This window comes from Microtus ochrogaster, chromosome 22, assembly GCF_000317375.1.
Source record: "Microtus ochrogaster isolate Prairie Vole_2 chromosome 22, MicOch1.0, whole genome shotgun sequence".
Taxonomy (NCBI): Eukaryota; Metazoa; Chordata; class Mammalia; order Rodentia; family Cricetidae; genus Microtus; species Microtus ochrogaster.
The window spans coordinates 10,392,277-10,406,860 of record NC_022023.1 but is presented as its reverse complement, the minus strand read 5'-3'; the positions used below and the strand labels follow the sequence as shown (position 1 = coordinate 10,406,860).

Genomic DNA, 14,584 nt, shown 5'->3' with positions numbered 1-14,584 from the left:
AGGGGGAGGGAGGGAGAGAGAAAGAAAGGAAGAGGGGGAAAGGGAGGGAGAGAATGAGAGACACTGGGCCTGGCTTGGCCTTCTGAACCCTAAGAGCCCACTCCCAGTGACATACTCCCTCCAACCGGGATCCACCTACTCCAAAAAGACCATACCTCCTAATCCTAAATATTCAAATATATGAGCCTATGGGAAGCCTTCTTATGAACCACCACAGCTAAAGGTTTTCTATAAAATCAGAAATTAGCTTAGAATTATGGCTATACTAAGATCAAGGCAAATTTCAATGTAATAATGATATAGTATGAAATGGATTTGAAACACCAAGTCTAAAATAGAATTAATGGCTATTCTGCGATGTATTTTTAAAAAAGCTGGACAGTAGTCTTTGCTTACCAGCGCAAAAGTAGTCATGTAGTAGGTCACATGGCTTCATGGTGCTCCACAATTTTGAACGTGTGAGTTCTAGGCTGCTAGGATTCCTCTAGGGCAATGGTTTCAACAGGGTGAGGCTTCATTTACTTTTCTGGAAATATTTGCCCAAGTTTGCACTCCTGGGTTATCCTCATTGATGAGCTGAGGCAGAGGCTGCTGCCTAGTATGTAGACAGCAGAAATGTTCTAAGCATCCTATGGTGCAGGGCACGTCCCATCCCAAACCACACAGGCTTATGCACGTTTGCTTCCAGTCACTAGTGCCAAGGTTGGGAAACATAGATTAAGGGACTTGGCTGAGAAAGTGCCTTAGATGGAAGTCCATTTGTTCTTTGAAACTCATCTAGGCCTGAAGAGATTAGGGTGGCTAAGACTGACCTGAGGCACACATGAAGTAGGAAATGTTTGAAGCTAAATTGTGATGCCCATCCAAACCTTTGCTCTGTGTCACATATGACATTCCTTGGCATTTGTCCTCTGTGGCACATGTGTGGATTTCAGAGTATTGAATGATGCGGGTAAAGAATTCCAGGCTATGCGAAGATAAACCAATTATATATGTTTTATTATGAGGGGCAAACTCACGAGACAGGAACTGTAAGTCCAACCTTAGCTGTGAAGCACAGGAACCATAGAGAGTGAGGGAACCCTGGGATGCCTGGAGTTTTTCTCTGGGTACCCTAAAGGTCACACCCTAACTTGGTCCCACCTTTTAAAGATCATTGGCTGACAAAGATTCCCCATCACCTCTCCCTTTTGTCTATATAAGAGTTTTAAACCCAATACAGAACTATATACAATAGGAACAGATATTAAGTATAAAATTATAACCAACATAAACAATATTAAGCAAGGAACACATGATAAATGTTTTAATATTTTAAAGAGTCTATTAGGAACAGATATCAAGTATAAAATTACGATTACAACCAATATAAGCAATATTAAACAAGGAACACATGTTAAATGTTTTAATAAACATTCTATCCTAAGGAGTCTAAGTCTTGCATTGGAAAAAATGGCTTAGCTAAACCATAAGAGGAAGGTGACTATGGCTATCTAATTTTTAACCCCATTGAAGGCCTGAGAAGGGAGATAATATTACTTGAGTAGGCAAGAAGTGCAATTAAGCAGCTTTTAAAGCATGCAGTATATGACAGAGACAACTGGCTACTTTTGAGCAATCATTTAAAGTTTCATTTGTAATGTTGAAGCAGCCAACTTTGGCTAAGGTCTAGCATAACTGCATAATTGACAGACCATTTTTAGAGGCAGGGAAATTCTTAGAACAGACTTACCCTGTCTTGGCAAGGTTTGGCAGTCTTTTTTTCTTGTGTGTCCTGTTTATTTAGTCTGGATACCATGTACTTTTTCAGTGCTTGCGGCATAGACTGTTTCTTGCCCAAAGGTCAGTTGTGCCAAGAAGAGAACAAACTCTAAGGGGAGTGTCTTTGGTGCTCAACATTTTTTTGGGGGCAGGGGGATAGATTGGTGTTGTCAGGAGCAATCATGTCTCCTGACAACAAAACCCTAAGTTATTCAACTGCCATGTTTTACAGATCTTTGAAGTGGTTGAAGATTACCTATCTATACAAAGTACAGTCTCTACATATCTAAAGGACCTAATTAGTTTGACTATATATATATAACTAAAATGAATAACTATTGACCTGTAATACTTAATACCTGTATAACTTAAAGACTAAGACTTTATATCAGAATATTAAACAGTCTTTAAACAGCTCTGCAGCACAGGAGGACAATGACCTCAAAATGTAAACAATGTATAAGTATCTTGATGAGAGGTAGAAATATATGATACAATAAGAGGTGGGACTAGAATAAAGAGAAAAGCCAGAGCCTTGTGTCAGTGCAGGTCTCAGAGATCCCTGACTGGGTGGCATCAGCATGTGCCAGGGAAGCCGTGGGCAAGAAGGGTCAGTGCCAAAATACCCAAATACCCAAATGTTTCATGTGGAGCCTGGCAGTGGCTACCTGGAGCCATGGGGACCTGAATCCCCAAGCCCCACGTTTGGTGCCAGCTGTTGAACGATGTGGTTAAAGAATTCTAGGCTATGCCAAGATAAGCCAATTATATATGTTCTATTATAAGGGGCAAACTCACGAGACAGGAATGGGTACCCAAAATATCACGCCCTAACCTGGGCCTACCTCTTAAAGATCATTGGCTGACAGAGATTCCACGTCAGTCAGAGTAAAACTCTCAGGAGCCAGCTGTTTCCCACCACCTTGAGTTCCTTGGGGGCTGAACTCAGGCCACCAGCCTTGTGAAGTGAGTGAGTGCTTTGACCTGTTGAGACATCTTCCTGGCTTTGTAGCAACTTTCTCAATGCTTCCTTACATGTTTTGTCCAAGTATGTGGAGAGGGGGTGGGGAGGGGGAGGAAGGAATGGAGAGAGGGAGGGAGGAGAGGAGAGGAGAGAAGAAGAGGAGAAGAGAGAGGGGACTTACATACAGTACCAGACTAGACTTTTTGGTATGTCCTCGTCTTGTAAAGACACTAACTCATGGGTTAGCGTTCAACCCTAAGAGCCTATTTGTCTTATTTGACCCTAAGATCCTTTTAAGGCCCTATATGCAAATATAGCCTGTCTCACTCAGGGGCGAATTTAGTATCTTTGGGGAAGGACAGAATTATTCTAAAAAAGAAATGACTGACAGAAGTTTTATTTATGTCTTGATCACTAACTGTGTCTACATATCTATCATTAGTCTTATTTACATATGTCCACAGAAATTAGTCATGTGGTAGTTTCCTGTTGAAGCTTGGCTGTAGAAACAAACTGCTCCGTTATGTGTTATGCTTTAGTTACATAACAGTCCACAACAAGAGTGTATGTCGCTATATTGTGACAGCGGACCACCTTTCCTACAGGTTCCTGTTCTGCCTGCTTCTAGGCAGTTAGTACACCATTCTCGGAGAGTTGGGTTTTTCTTTGGTGGTTTTCAAAGCACACAAAGGTTGGTGTTCTAATGAAATTTTTACAGCGGCACACTTAACAACATGTTAGTTTTTTTTTAAATCTGATTTTGTTCTTTTTTTTTTTAAAGAATGAAATCATGCTTCTACAAAATACCGATTTATGTTTTGGCTCCTAACTTGATTAATGCAAGGGAAATGTATGCTTAGGATAGCTCAGACACTGAAGCAGTGTGTACCAGGAACCACCTGCCTTCCTTAGAGGCATTTTCCATTCAAATATTAATCAGACTATTTGTTGTTAGAGACAGAATTTCCATGTGAAAATTTGGCTAACATATCCATCTGCCTCACTTTTGCCATACTCTGTATTTAATGCACTAAAAAGAACACATTTAGAAATGCTCTTCAGAAGTTTCCAGTTTCCCAATTAGTCTGGTTTACTGTTACCAATTAAATTTTGAAGACCGAGAAGTCCAGGGCATATCAGTTTCAAATTGCTTTTGATGTTGAACAGATTGATTGGTGAGAATTGTACTCTGTGACTGGAAATTATCTTCCCAGGGGTTACGTGAATTGTTCTGCTCTGTCGGTACACCACTTGTTCATCTCATTCACACTTGGTGTACGGAGACAGCGGTGCCATGAGACCTGGTGTCACATGTCCTAGCGATATCCTACAGCATTAGGCTAGGCCAGCCTTGAACTCCTGAATTCTACGATTATAGACATGTGCCGTCATACCCTGGCTCCACAGATAATTTTCTGAATTGTATGGTGCCATTAAATGTAGGCACCTGAAAATATCTGGTGAGGGGATTAACTGTGTCTATATTTTATATTGGAGAATAAAATGAATGTACTTGCTCTTAGTCACAAAGTGTATATCCAGTATTTCTGTGTGTCCGGCTACCTACATTTTTATGGTGCTACTTCAAACTATAGTTGAGACCAAGAATACATCCATGATCCTGGCATTTAAAAATACCTAACATGGGTGTTTTCACTGAAGGTACAGGAAAAGCAGAGTAAAAGTTGCCAACCTGAAAAGGATAAACAGACTGAAAGTCCTAGGAGGAAGTCACCTGACACCCTTGCCCAGGTCTCCTCATCTTACACCCAGTGGTCTTGTGTAGTCCAGACTTGCTGTATGACCTCAAACTTATGATCCTCCTGCCTCCACCTCCAAGTGTTAGTAACTCAAACCTAAGTCAACAGGCTTGATTTACGAAGTGCTGGGTTTTCTACTACATCCCCAGCTTGGATTCTACTTTATCCTTCAGTGATATCTTCTGGAGAAAAACTCAGCATAGAGAATAAAAAAAAAAAGTTGCCTGACAGTTTTTACTGGAGTTGATGCTCTTTGGATATGAATACAACTAAGGAGCTAAAAGAGAAGATGAAACTATTTTTGAACTTAAAGCTTCCTCATCCTTTTAGATTCAAGCCTCATGAAAAGACAAGAAAGGCTGGGTTATACTTAGATTTGTGTGTACGTTGTTTTGAATGTATTCAGAAATTCAAGGAATGCTTCCCTTTGGTGCAGAATTATGAGGAGCAACTGTGTGTGTATCTGCTGATTTCATTGACACACACACACACACACACATATACATATATACACACACACATACAAACACACATAGAAACCTGGGCTGTCGTTTCCTTTCCATAACATGTGTGGACGTTTAGAGGAACACCCACATGTCGGGGGCTTGATTTTGGGAGATACCGTTAAACATCTGAGTTTTATAGTAAATCGAGTTGAGACATTCCCTTAGCTCATCTGAACCCAAATTCAAATGTGCACTCACGGTGCTCTGAGACTTATTTTATGCTCATTAGGGGATGACTAGTTTCCTCTCTGCAGGAGTGGTAACTAGGGGAACAATGTATACAGAAGGAACTCTGCAGCTAGGACAGAATCGGAACCTAACCAGATATGAGCAGTGCCGTGTGTAATTACAGAAAAATGTGGGTGGATTCCTCTGAATGTGCATGTGCCCAAGGATCTAGCGGGTGGTATGAACACAGCCTGGGACATAGTCTGGGCTAGATGGTACTGCGTTCTAACTCATGAGTCACATGCTGATATACTGTGTTTAAAGCACGTCTTGGACTGTGTATCAGGGTTAAGTTGATTCTTAGAGGACATCAAAACATGCTGCTCTGCTACAGCGCATCTAGTGTCCTGTTTGTAGATCAGTGTGGTTGGTGAAATAGGAATGATTGCCGGTGTATCGACTAACTTCTCTCTAGTGGTCTTTCTCCCCATTGTCAAATGGCAGAAAACTGAATTGCCTTCCTAGTACATGGCCCTGCTGTGTTTTTTTTAAAAAAAGTAACCTAGAAACTCATACTTAACTTTTGTAATGTATCCAGGGGAAAATCACCCTCCCCCTGGCTCGTACTGGTTTGTGGGAATTCCAGGCGGGGGAGGGAAAGAATGGAATTAACATGACTTGCTGTCTGTGTCAAGCAGGGTGGGCCGTCCACTTTGCCCCGCTGAAAGACATAATACTGTTTCAGCTATAACTTCGCTCTGATATCGTGTAGAAACCTGCTCTTCTGCTTTCTTCCCATCCTTCCATGTATTGAATGATGTAGGGTTTTGTTGATTTATATTTTCTGAATGGATAAGCTCCATGTTTGGTCACAGTAGGGTAAAGAATGGTCCTTTACGTCACTGCACAGGCACATGGAACACTGCTGGCTCTTAGACATCTCTCTTCATCTCAGGACAGATGTAAATAAATGAGACTTGTAGTTGTACTGTGTAATGCTTACGTTGCTTAGTTTAGAAACTAAAGAAGTTCTAGTTCTTAGACCTGATTTTCTTCATTGGAACAAGTATTTTATATAAGCTTTGAAGGTTATGGAATTTTTTTGTCACCTTCATTTTTCTTAAATCTTGTTCCTTCTTTAAGTAACAAGCTACTTGATTCAGGCTGCTTTCGCTTGCTGCATTATTTTCTGTACAGGAAAATAATAGGTTTCATAATCGATTTGAATGAAAGGCTTAAAAGCTGTAAACCTTTAACGAGATTTTCAAAAGTTTGCGAGAAATTCATGGCAGCTTATGAGCTTCAGGATCTCGCATGGTTTCAAATGCCAACCGAATACCCAGTGTTCCTCTGTATGTCTGAGCGGGAGTCTGATGGGTAGCGAGAGTCCCTGCACTACAGAACTCTTGTAAGCATTACGTGAAAGTACATATGCCATGTGTTTACCCCGTGACATAGTGTGACCTTTCTGTAACAGGGCAATCAATAACGTGGGTGTTATGCTGTCATCTTAGTAATTGTCATACCGAACTCTAAAGATTGTCCTTCATGCCCTACCAGTAAGACACTGGCAACATTATTTCATTTAATAGAGTAACAGTAATTATTTCTACTTTTGAAGTGCTGTGGCCCTTAGACCAGCATTAGTAATATTATTTTCTACAGGCAAAGTGCTATACTTGAAAGTCTCATGCTTGATGTTACATGCAGTTTTTGTTCAGCCACATAAATATTCCGTAATTTTAGCTAAGTAGTTAGTTGTCTTTTAAACCCAGTACCTTCATAATTAAAATGACAGTCACTAATCCTACCTTAAAGGGTTGCTGTGACAATTAGAGAAAGTAGTTTCACACTTGCCAGTGAACGGCAAAACATCCATCAACTCCCCGTTCTCCTACTCTGTGGTCCTGTCAATTTGCTTTCAAGCTTCAGGACCGGTTTTCTTAACCCTCTTACTTTACAGTTAATTTTGACGTTTCACTCTCCCTTTTGTATTTGTTTCCTTACTTATTTACATCAAATTGTACTTTAATGGCTCATAATGGCCAATTAATAGCGAGAACCTGGTATGAGGAAGGAGAAGAAGCAGCTGAGTATCTTGGTAGTTTAAATGGAACTCATTAGCTAATCTTGTCTTCATCATGCTGTTTCCTGCTGATGTTGTTAGCAGAGATGTGGACAAGGTGCCGCTGATGTTGGTGATAGTGGCTGGGCATCAGCCCTGGTTCTGGCGGTAGATGGTGGTGAACAGTTTCTTTGCTGAGCCGATTCATTTGACATGCTGTTTACCCCAATATTAAGCTTTCTTTTAAAGTTTTTAATAAAGCGTAAATTTCTCCATATGTAATTTTTTTCTTTTATGATCGAGATTATAGTATACTTACATCACTTTGCTCTTCCCCTTCCCTCATTTCCAGCCCTCCCATATAGTCCTTGCTCTCTACTAATGTTCACAAAGTCTCACCATACATAATTTTTATCTATCGTCTCAGTGATTTGTTATAAATTGTTTATTATTTTTAAAGCTTCTAGCCCAATTTGAATTTTGTTATAAGTACTGTGACCTCCAGGTGTGATTAGTTATTGGATATTGAAAATTTCTGAATATACTTTAAGAGGTTGAGTTCTTACAGGTGAGAGAAGCTGATTTCCTTACTCCTAGCAGCCAGAGTAATCAGGATAGTGTACTTGTAGACACTGTCTACTGTAATTGTTTCTACAGCTGGGAAACTGGAAGGCAGATGTGTTGTTAGACACTGATGACTTTGAAGTTGTATGTAGAAACTGCTATCCCTGTTGGAAACCATCATATAACAAGAATCTGTTCACACACTCAGTTACCTAAGGATTTTGTATGTTTTTTTTCTTTTTTGTTTTGTGTTTGTTTGTTTGTTTGTTTGGTGTGTGTGTGTGTGTGTGTGTGTGTGTGTCTGAGAGTATCACCTAGAAGCTAGGGATTGAACCCATGGTCTTCAGGGTCTTGTGTGTATTAATCAAGCACTCTAACCCTGAGCTGTCATCTTCACCCTAAGTTTATAGTTCATTATTTCCAAGAGAAATAGTTTACATAGAAAACCTCAAAAACCATTGCTTAAATACATTGAGTAAGTGTCTTGGTTAGTGATGTCTGTGAGGGAAAGGATAAACATGTCTGCCTTTAATATCCTCTTGGAGTGCTTTGTGAGTCTTCAAATGCTTGCCAGGAGGAGTCCTTTAATGCAGTAAGAAATGTTGGGGGATTTTGTGTGTTCTTGTAGGCTGGTATTCAGAGAATATGAGCTTGGAATCTGTGTATGTTGCTTCCTTTGGGATCATGAGGGTTGGGAAGCTGGAGGTTGCCTTAGTGACTCTTCTTTCCATTTGCTGACTTACCAAGTACAGGGGACATGAAACCAGAGCAAATTTGGTTGAATGAATGGGTAGATATTTTACTAAAATATGAATGAAGTACAGATGTGGTAAGAGGGGATTTATTGTTTCTTTTCCAGAAACAGAAAAGAGTTTCAGTGTTTGACTAATAGAAAAAGAGACAGTGTTACTATGAGAGGAGTAGAGACTTGATGTTTGCAGGCCGGAGCCAAGGTCTGCTCAAGACGAGGGATCAGAGGCACTGGGATCAGAGACAAAGAACCCTTCACGGTGTTAAAGAAAAGCAGTGGAGCTGAGTGGTAGGAAGTAGTTAAATGGACCATCGATGGGGGTCTAATAGACTTTAAAATGACCCCAGAATAGGTGTTTTAGCTCTCTGAGGCTCTGATTGGTAAAACAGCGTTTCTGTAGGCCATGTTCACATTGGACAACATTTACTTTTTTCTTCCCTGGCTATTATGTAGATTAATATATTATGACTTGATTTCTGTGTTACTGCCTTGAAAAACATACTTTTCTGATTGTTTTACCAGCAAAAATGGCAGTAATATAATTTCCCCTGAAAGTTTTCTTAGCAGGAAGCAATGACTTTAAACTTGTCCCTCCCTGCAAAATCTTCCCAGGCAGAAGAGTGTTCTTCAGTTGTATCTGCTGCGCTCTATATCACTGCCTTTGAATATGGCATTATGAGATTGCTTAACCACTCATAGTTTTGATGGTAGTATTCAAATTAATTGCACATTTCCATCTAAACATATATTTAGTTTCAAACATAGAAAAAAAAATTCCTAGAATACCAACAACTCAGGCCAAAGTAGGCAAAGGCTATGTGGAAGCAATCAAAGGGATAACCTAAGGGCTTGGGTTGGGAATGTAGCTCCATGATAGAATACCAAAACACTGCTTCACCATTTCATTTTTGTCTTTTCTTAGTCAGCTCTTAACAGCTAAATAATCATTCACTTTGTATTTGCCTGAGAATGAAGCCATTGACAATTCTTGTGCTTAATTTGCAACACTGTGGTTGTCAACATAAGATTGCATTTTACCATTTCCCTGTGATTTAATAGTAATATTAGAGAGATCCTTTTTGTTACCATAGCTACAGCTAGGCTTCTGATTATGTACATACACTATCTCATCTTTTAGTGTGATTGCTAATGAGGGGAAGTTCTTCAATCTACCTTTATTGTGTGTTCTTATGCTTGCTATTAGGAAAACCTTTTTTTGGTAGTTATTCTGTATGCCACAAAAGGTGATTATATTTTATAAGCTTTTTTATTAATTAGTAATGCCTGCTAGTTGGACATTTCATTATATTTCAGTAAATCAGATTGCCTTGATAATATACTCAACAGACATATGTTGACTCAGTGAGTGTGTGTGGAATATGTATGTTTTCCCTTGTGTGCATGTATCTGTGTACATGTGTATACGTATGAGTTTATGTATATGTATGTGCATATGTTTGTGTATATGTGTATGCACCTATGTGTATACATGTGTGTATATGTATGTATTTATATGTACTTGTGTGTCTGTATCTGCCTGTCTGTAAGAGCTCCTGTCTTCATTCTGGTTAATTCTTCAGAGCGTCAAAGACTTTTCCACTTGTGAGTACCTTTCTCCTGAGAAATGTTTGCAGAAAGGTTTTTATAGGTGTATTTGTAATATAGGGACATAAGTCAAATGTTTACTGATTGGAAATTATAAAGAAATATATTTAAGAACAGTTCTTGGGTATGTGTAGAACTTGTATCTACTAAAGGCAAAAGAAAGTTTGTATACTGATGGATAGACTTCCTTATTTTTTATACAAAAAATTAAATTTTGACTGAATTTTTAATACTGCAGGGCATAGAACATATCAAAAATTTCAGTTAATCAGTATAGATTGAATATTCATGTTTTACTGCCTATTATAGGTAATCTGGAAATGATATAAAATGTGAGAGAATGTATATAACTCATATACAAATATCATGCCATTTTATATGAGAGATTTGATCATTTATGGGTTTGGGTATATGTGGGCTAGTTGGCTGGATTATATTTTAAACCAGTCTTTCATAGATACTGAGTGATGATTTTATATGTATACACAAAGACACACACACACTCTACATGTATAAAGTATGTTTACATATACTTGCAAGTTCATTACTGCCTTGATGTGGTGTATTTGAGAAGTGGTACTTACTGCAGTGTCTTTGGTAGGTATATTACAGAATGTTGTATGTTGAGGTACAGTGTGATGGGATGGTAGCCTCTGTGCCCTTTCATTGGACCAGGCCTGAGATTTAATAGTGGATGTTTTGCTTTTGTCAGTCACAACAGTGATGATGTCAGTACCTTTTGCAAATAATTCTTTTCCTCCTCGTTGCAGGTTCTTTTGTTCTGCATCACAGCGGCCATGTACATGTTCTTTTTCAGGTATGGTCTGTTCGCCAATTTATTTCAATATCAAAATAGTATAAAATTCCTTCCAACTATGATTCTAAAGTATCCTCCAAGTCATTATTTCCAGTAAATGGCATAGAATGCTGCCCATCCAACCCCAAGAGTTTAAGAGTTAAATCCTGCTTCTTTGTTAGAGAACAGGAAGAGGAACAACAAGTTTCCAGAAAGAATGTTAGGTTGGTCCACATGTGAATAGCAAAGGGTGTCTGCTGCCTTTCTATGTACACTTTTAATTCCTGCAGTAGGGAGACAGGCCGGAGGGTTTCTGTGAGTCCAAAGCCAGTCTTGTCTACACTGAGTTCCATGACAGCCAGTGCTACATAGAGTGACTCCAACTTTGGGGAGAGGGAGAGAAAGTGATTCTTCATTGGGGGAATCCACTCCTTCCTGGTCTTCACCTTCAGTCATACTAGTAAATTATTGTTCATAGCCTTCTTATGACACTACTTCAGATAATTCTTGGTTGACTTTTCAGCATGTCTGACAAAGACAGTTGGCATACTTTACGATGTCTGTGATAGATATATTTATCCCTTTCTAATAAATTAAGCCATCCCAGTAATTTAAGGTAGGGATTTCTTGCCAGGACATCCTAGTAAATATTTGCTAAAGCTAATATGGTAATTGTTTTTTGCTTTTCAAAAGTGTTCTAAGAGAATAGAAAATGCTGTCGTTGCTGTTACCGGGCTGGCGGATAGAGACAAAGTCATGAAGCTGCATGATAGCCCTTCATCTTCAGAGAACTGAGAGTGAGCTGCAGGGATTTTATATCACATGTTAGTGGTAGGAAGCATCAGAGCTTTCTGATGACGTTTGGGAGATGTGTCCTCTCTCCTTTCCTTTTCCTTTTCTTTCTTCCTTTGGGTTTTCTGTTTTGATTGAACCCAGAGCCTTGGGAGTGCTGGGTCACTACTCCAAACACAGATTCACACACCCAGCCTGATTTTTAAAATTTTTGATTCATGCTTTATTTGAGCTGCTATTGTGCTTTGTAGCACACTGTTTCTTGTGTTCTAATAGCTCTAATTTGTGGGCTGATTAGAAATCATGGACAGTTCATTTAATTAGTTTCTTCAGACTATAATTATGTCATAGATACTTGGGTACCTCTGTAAGAAAAAAAATTCAAAGGCTGTCTTTTAAACTCTGTGCTCCTATAAGCCTGATGGTGTAGCATGAGTATTAGGAAATAAATTCCAAAATGTTGCAGCGTTAGGAAAACAATCTCTGCTGTCATGCATGGGAGTAAAGTACAGTGTGATTTAAATTTTATTCTTGTGAAAATCTTAACAGATCATAAAAGGAAACAGTCCTTCCTAAAGTGACAGTTCAGGGTAACAAGTACGCTTAATGTTTAGCATTTCTTAGCCATAAGAAATCTTTTGAGGTTTAACAGCAAGTTTCTTATCGAATACATTGATAAATACCCAGATTGTTACCTGGCCATAGGAAATTATATTGTGAACAGTGCTGCCATCAGCCTAGGGTTTTGGGGTAGAGGGAAATCCACTCTAAATATGTGTTTGGGTGCAGAGCTGCAGAACTGCTCTTGCTTGAGTTACAAATGTCTGAGTTAAAATCAGCGGTTTAGCATATTTTCCAGAAGGCTCAATACAAGGTTTGAGGGCCAAGATAAACACTTTCAATTTTCTGAGGAAGGGGGGCTATTTTTCTCCCCAAAGAAGTACTGTTACTGAATTTGTAGTGTTCTTGGCCAAAGTTCGTTTGGATAACCCAACAAGGGGATTGCTGAATGGTAAAAATATAGCCCTCTAGAAAGAACTGCAACCAAACAAAACAATGTCTGTGCTTTTCTGTGCCCCGGCTTGTGCTTGGAATGAATAGCTATTTTACACAGCATTTGGCAAGTCCAATGGCATTTTAATATAAACACAGGTATTTGTGAACATATTTATTCAATTTATTGTTAGTATTTTAAAGCTAATTGCATAAAATTGGATAATTAAATACAAAATGATATTGTCCTCAGGTCTCCTTTTAATCGTTAATGTCTTCTGGCAAGAGGATAAAGGAACTTTTATGTGCCAGTGAATTGTTGTGTTTTTATCCTGGTGTCTAAGTTGGAAAGGGGAAACTGAGATCCATTTCAGTAAAGATAAAATGTACTCATGTGATTTTTCTTTTTAAAGAAAGAACTTGAGACAATAATTTTATATTTTTTTTCTGATGGAGTCCATGTCTCCGATGTGTGAATTTATTTTAAAAACCAAAACACTGATTTTGGTATTAAAAACTATGCTTGCCTAAATGCTGAATGAAATACTTCACCTACACATGACTCTTAGTAGGTTTTTAAATGTTTCTTTACATACATTATCTTATATATGGTGGTTGGGATTTTCCATAGGCTTATGGAATCCTGGAGTGCTTTAAATGTCTGGATTGAGGAAAAGTAATAATTGGTAATTGTAGTTTTGTTCTACTTTTTTTTTTTTAAATCCAGCTGCCTGACTTATGCAGGCATCTGGATTCTATTGGTCCTATCTGCTCTGGATTCCAGTGAAAATGCAAATACAAAGATGTAGCATCATATTTTGATAATGCTTTGGAAGGATGTTCTTCAAATGTACCAACGGGCATTCCTGAGTCTTGCTTCCTGTATTCCACTGCCTCATCAGCGTGAATGTTTGTCATAGCTGTGCCTGAGGGCACAATCTGCTGCTCTCAGCGCTGGCTGAGCAGGAGTGATGAGGAAGAATGGATAGAAATGTTTTCTCATGTATCCCACACACTGTTTATGTTCAGGCGTGTGTTCGCGTGTGAAGAAGTAGTAGTATTGTCACCACATTCACCACGTTGTTCTGGCTGTGTCTACTCGGTAGCCTAAAATGGCCTGGAGTACCCTGCGTAGCTTAAGTAGGCCTCAAACTCAGAGCCACTCTCCTGTGTCAGCCTCCTCACTGTGAGGGTTACAGGCATGAATCACTATACCAGATTTAGGATCAGGTTGTTTCATAGGATCAGAACGTTTTCTTTTAGTTGGAACATGAAGGAAAGAATCAACAAAAAGCACAAAGTGAAGCACCTAGCACCCGGTTCTGTTTACAGAAATAAAAGCAAGTGCAATGCTTCACCATGAGTTTCTTGCTTTCGCCTTCCTCTTCAGGCCTCTGTGTATAAAGAAAACAGCTACTCTTTAAGAGCAAGGAAACAGTGCCATTTCTTCAATTAAACATGATGTCACAGAGTAACGTAACTTGGTCACAAGTTGAATACTAGCTGGATATTCTTCCTACATGTGCATGTGGAGCCAGGAGTTTGCTTAGGTATGCAGCTTGGAAAGCTTGGACTTGTGAAAGCACCTAATCCATGGATTGTTTAGGACAGTGCTCCAATGCACAGGTTGTGAATAATCTTATATCCATATAAGGACACACTGTATGTGTGTATGTATGTATGCATGTATGTATATTATCTATTTGTCTGTCTGCCTATCTATCTAATCTATTATCTGTGTATCATCTATCCAGCCAGCCAGCTGATGTGGGAGTGTCATATATCAATCTGTTGATTTCATTGGTTAAGTAATAAACAAACTGCTTGGGCTCATAGCTTAGAACATAGGTGGGTGGAGT

General features: G+C 39.0%; 1 protein-coding gene across 4 annotated transcripts in view; it reads left to right on the top strand.

The window, feature by feature from the left end:
- Tmem135 (transmembrane protein 135) overlaps nt 1-14,584 on the top strand; it is a 224,526-nt gene that overhangs the window by 162,407 nt on the left and 47,535 nt on the right. For all 4 annotated transcript variants that reach the window (XM_026784264.1, XM_026784262.1, XM_005357620.3 and 1 more), the window contains one exon: nt 10,915-10,961. In XM_026784264.1, coding sequence (XP_026640065.1) covers nt 10,915-10,961 — 47 coding nt within the window. The remainder of the gene's footprint in view (nt 1-10,914; nt 10,962-14,584) is intronic.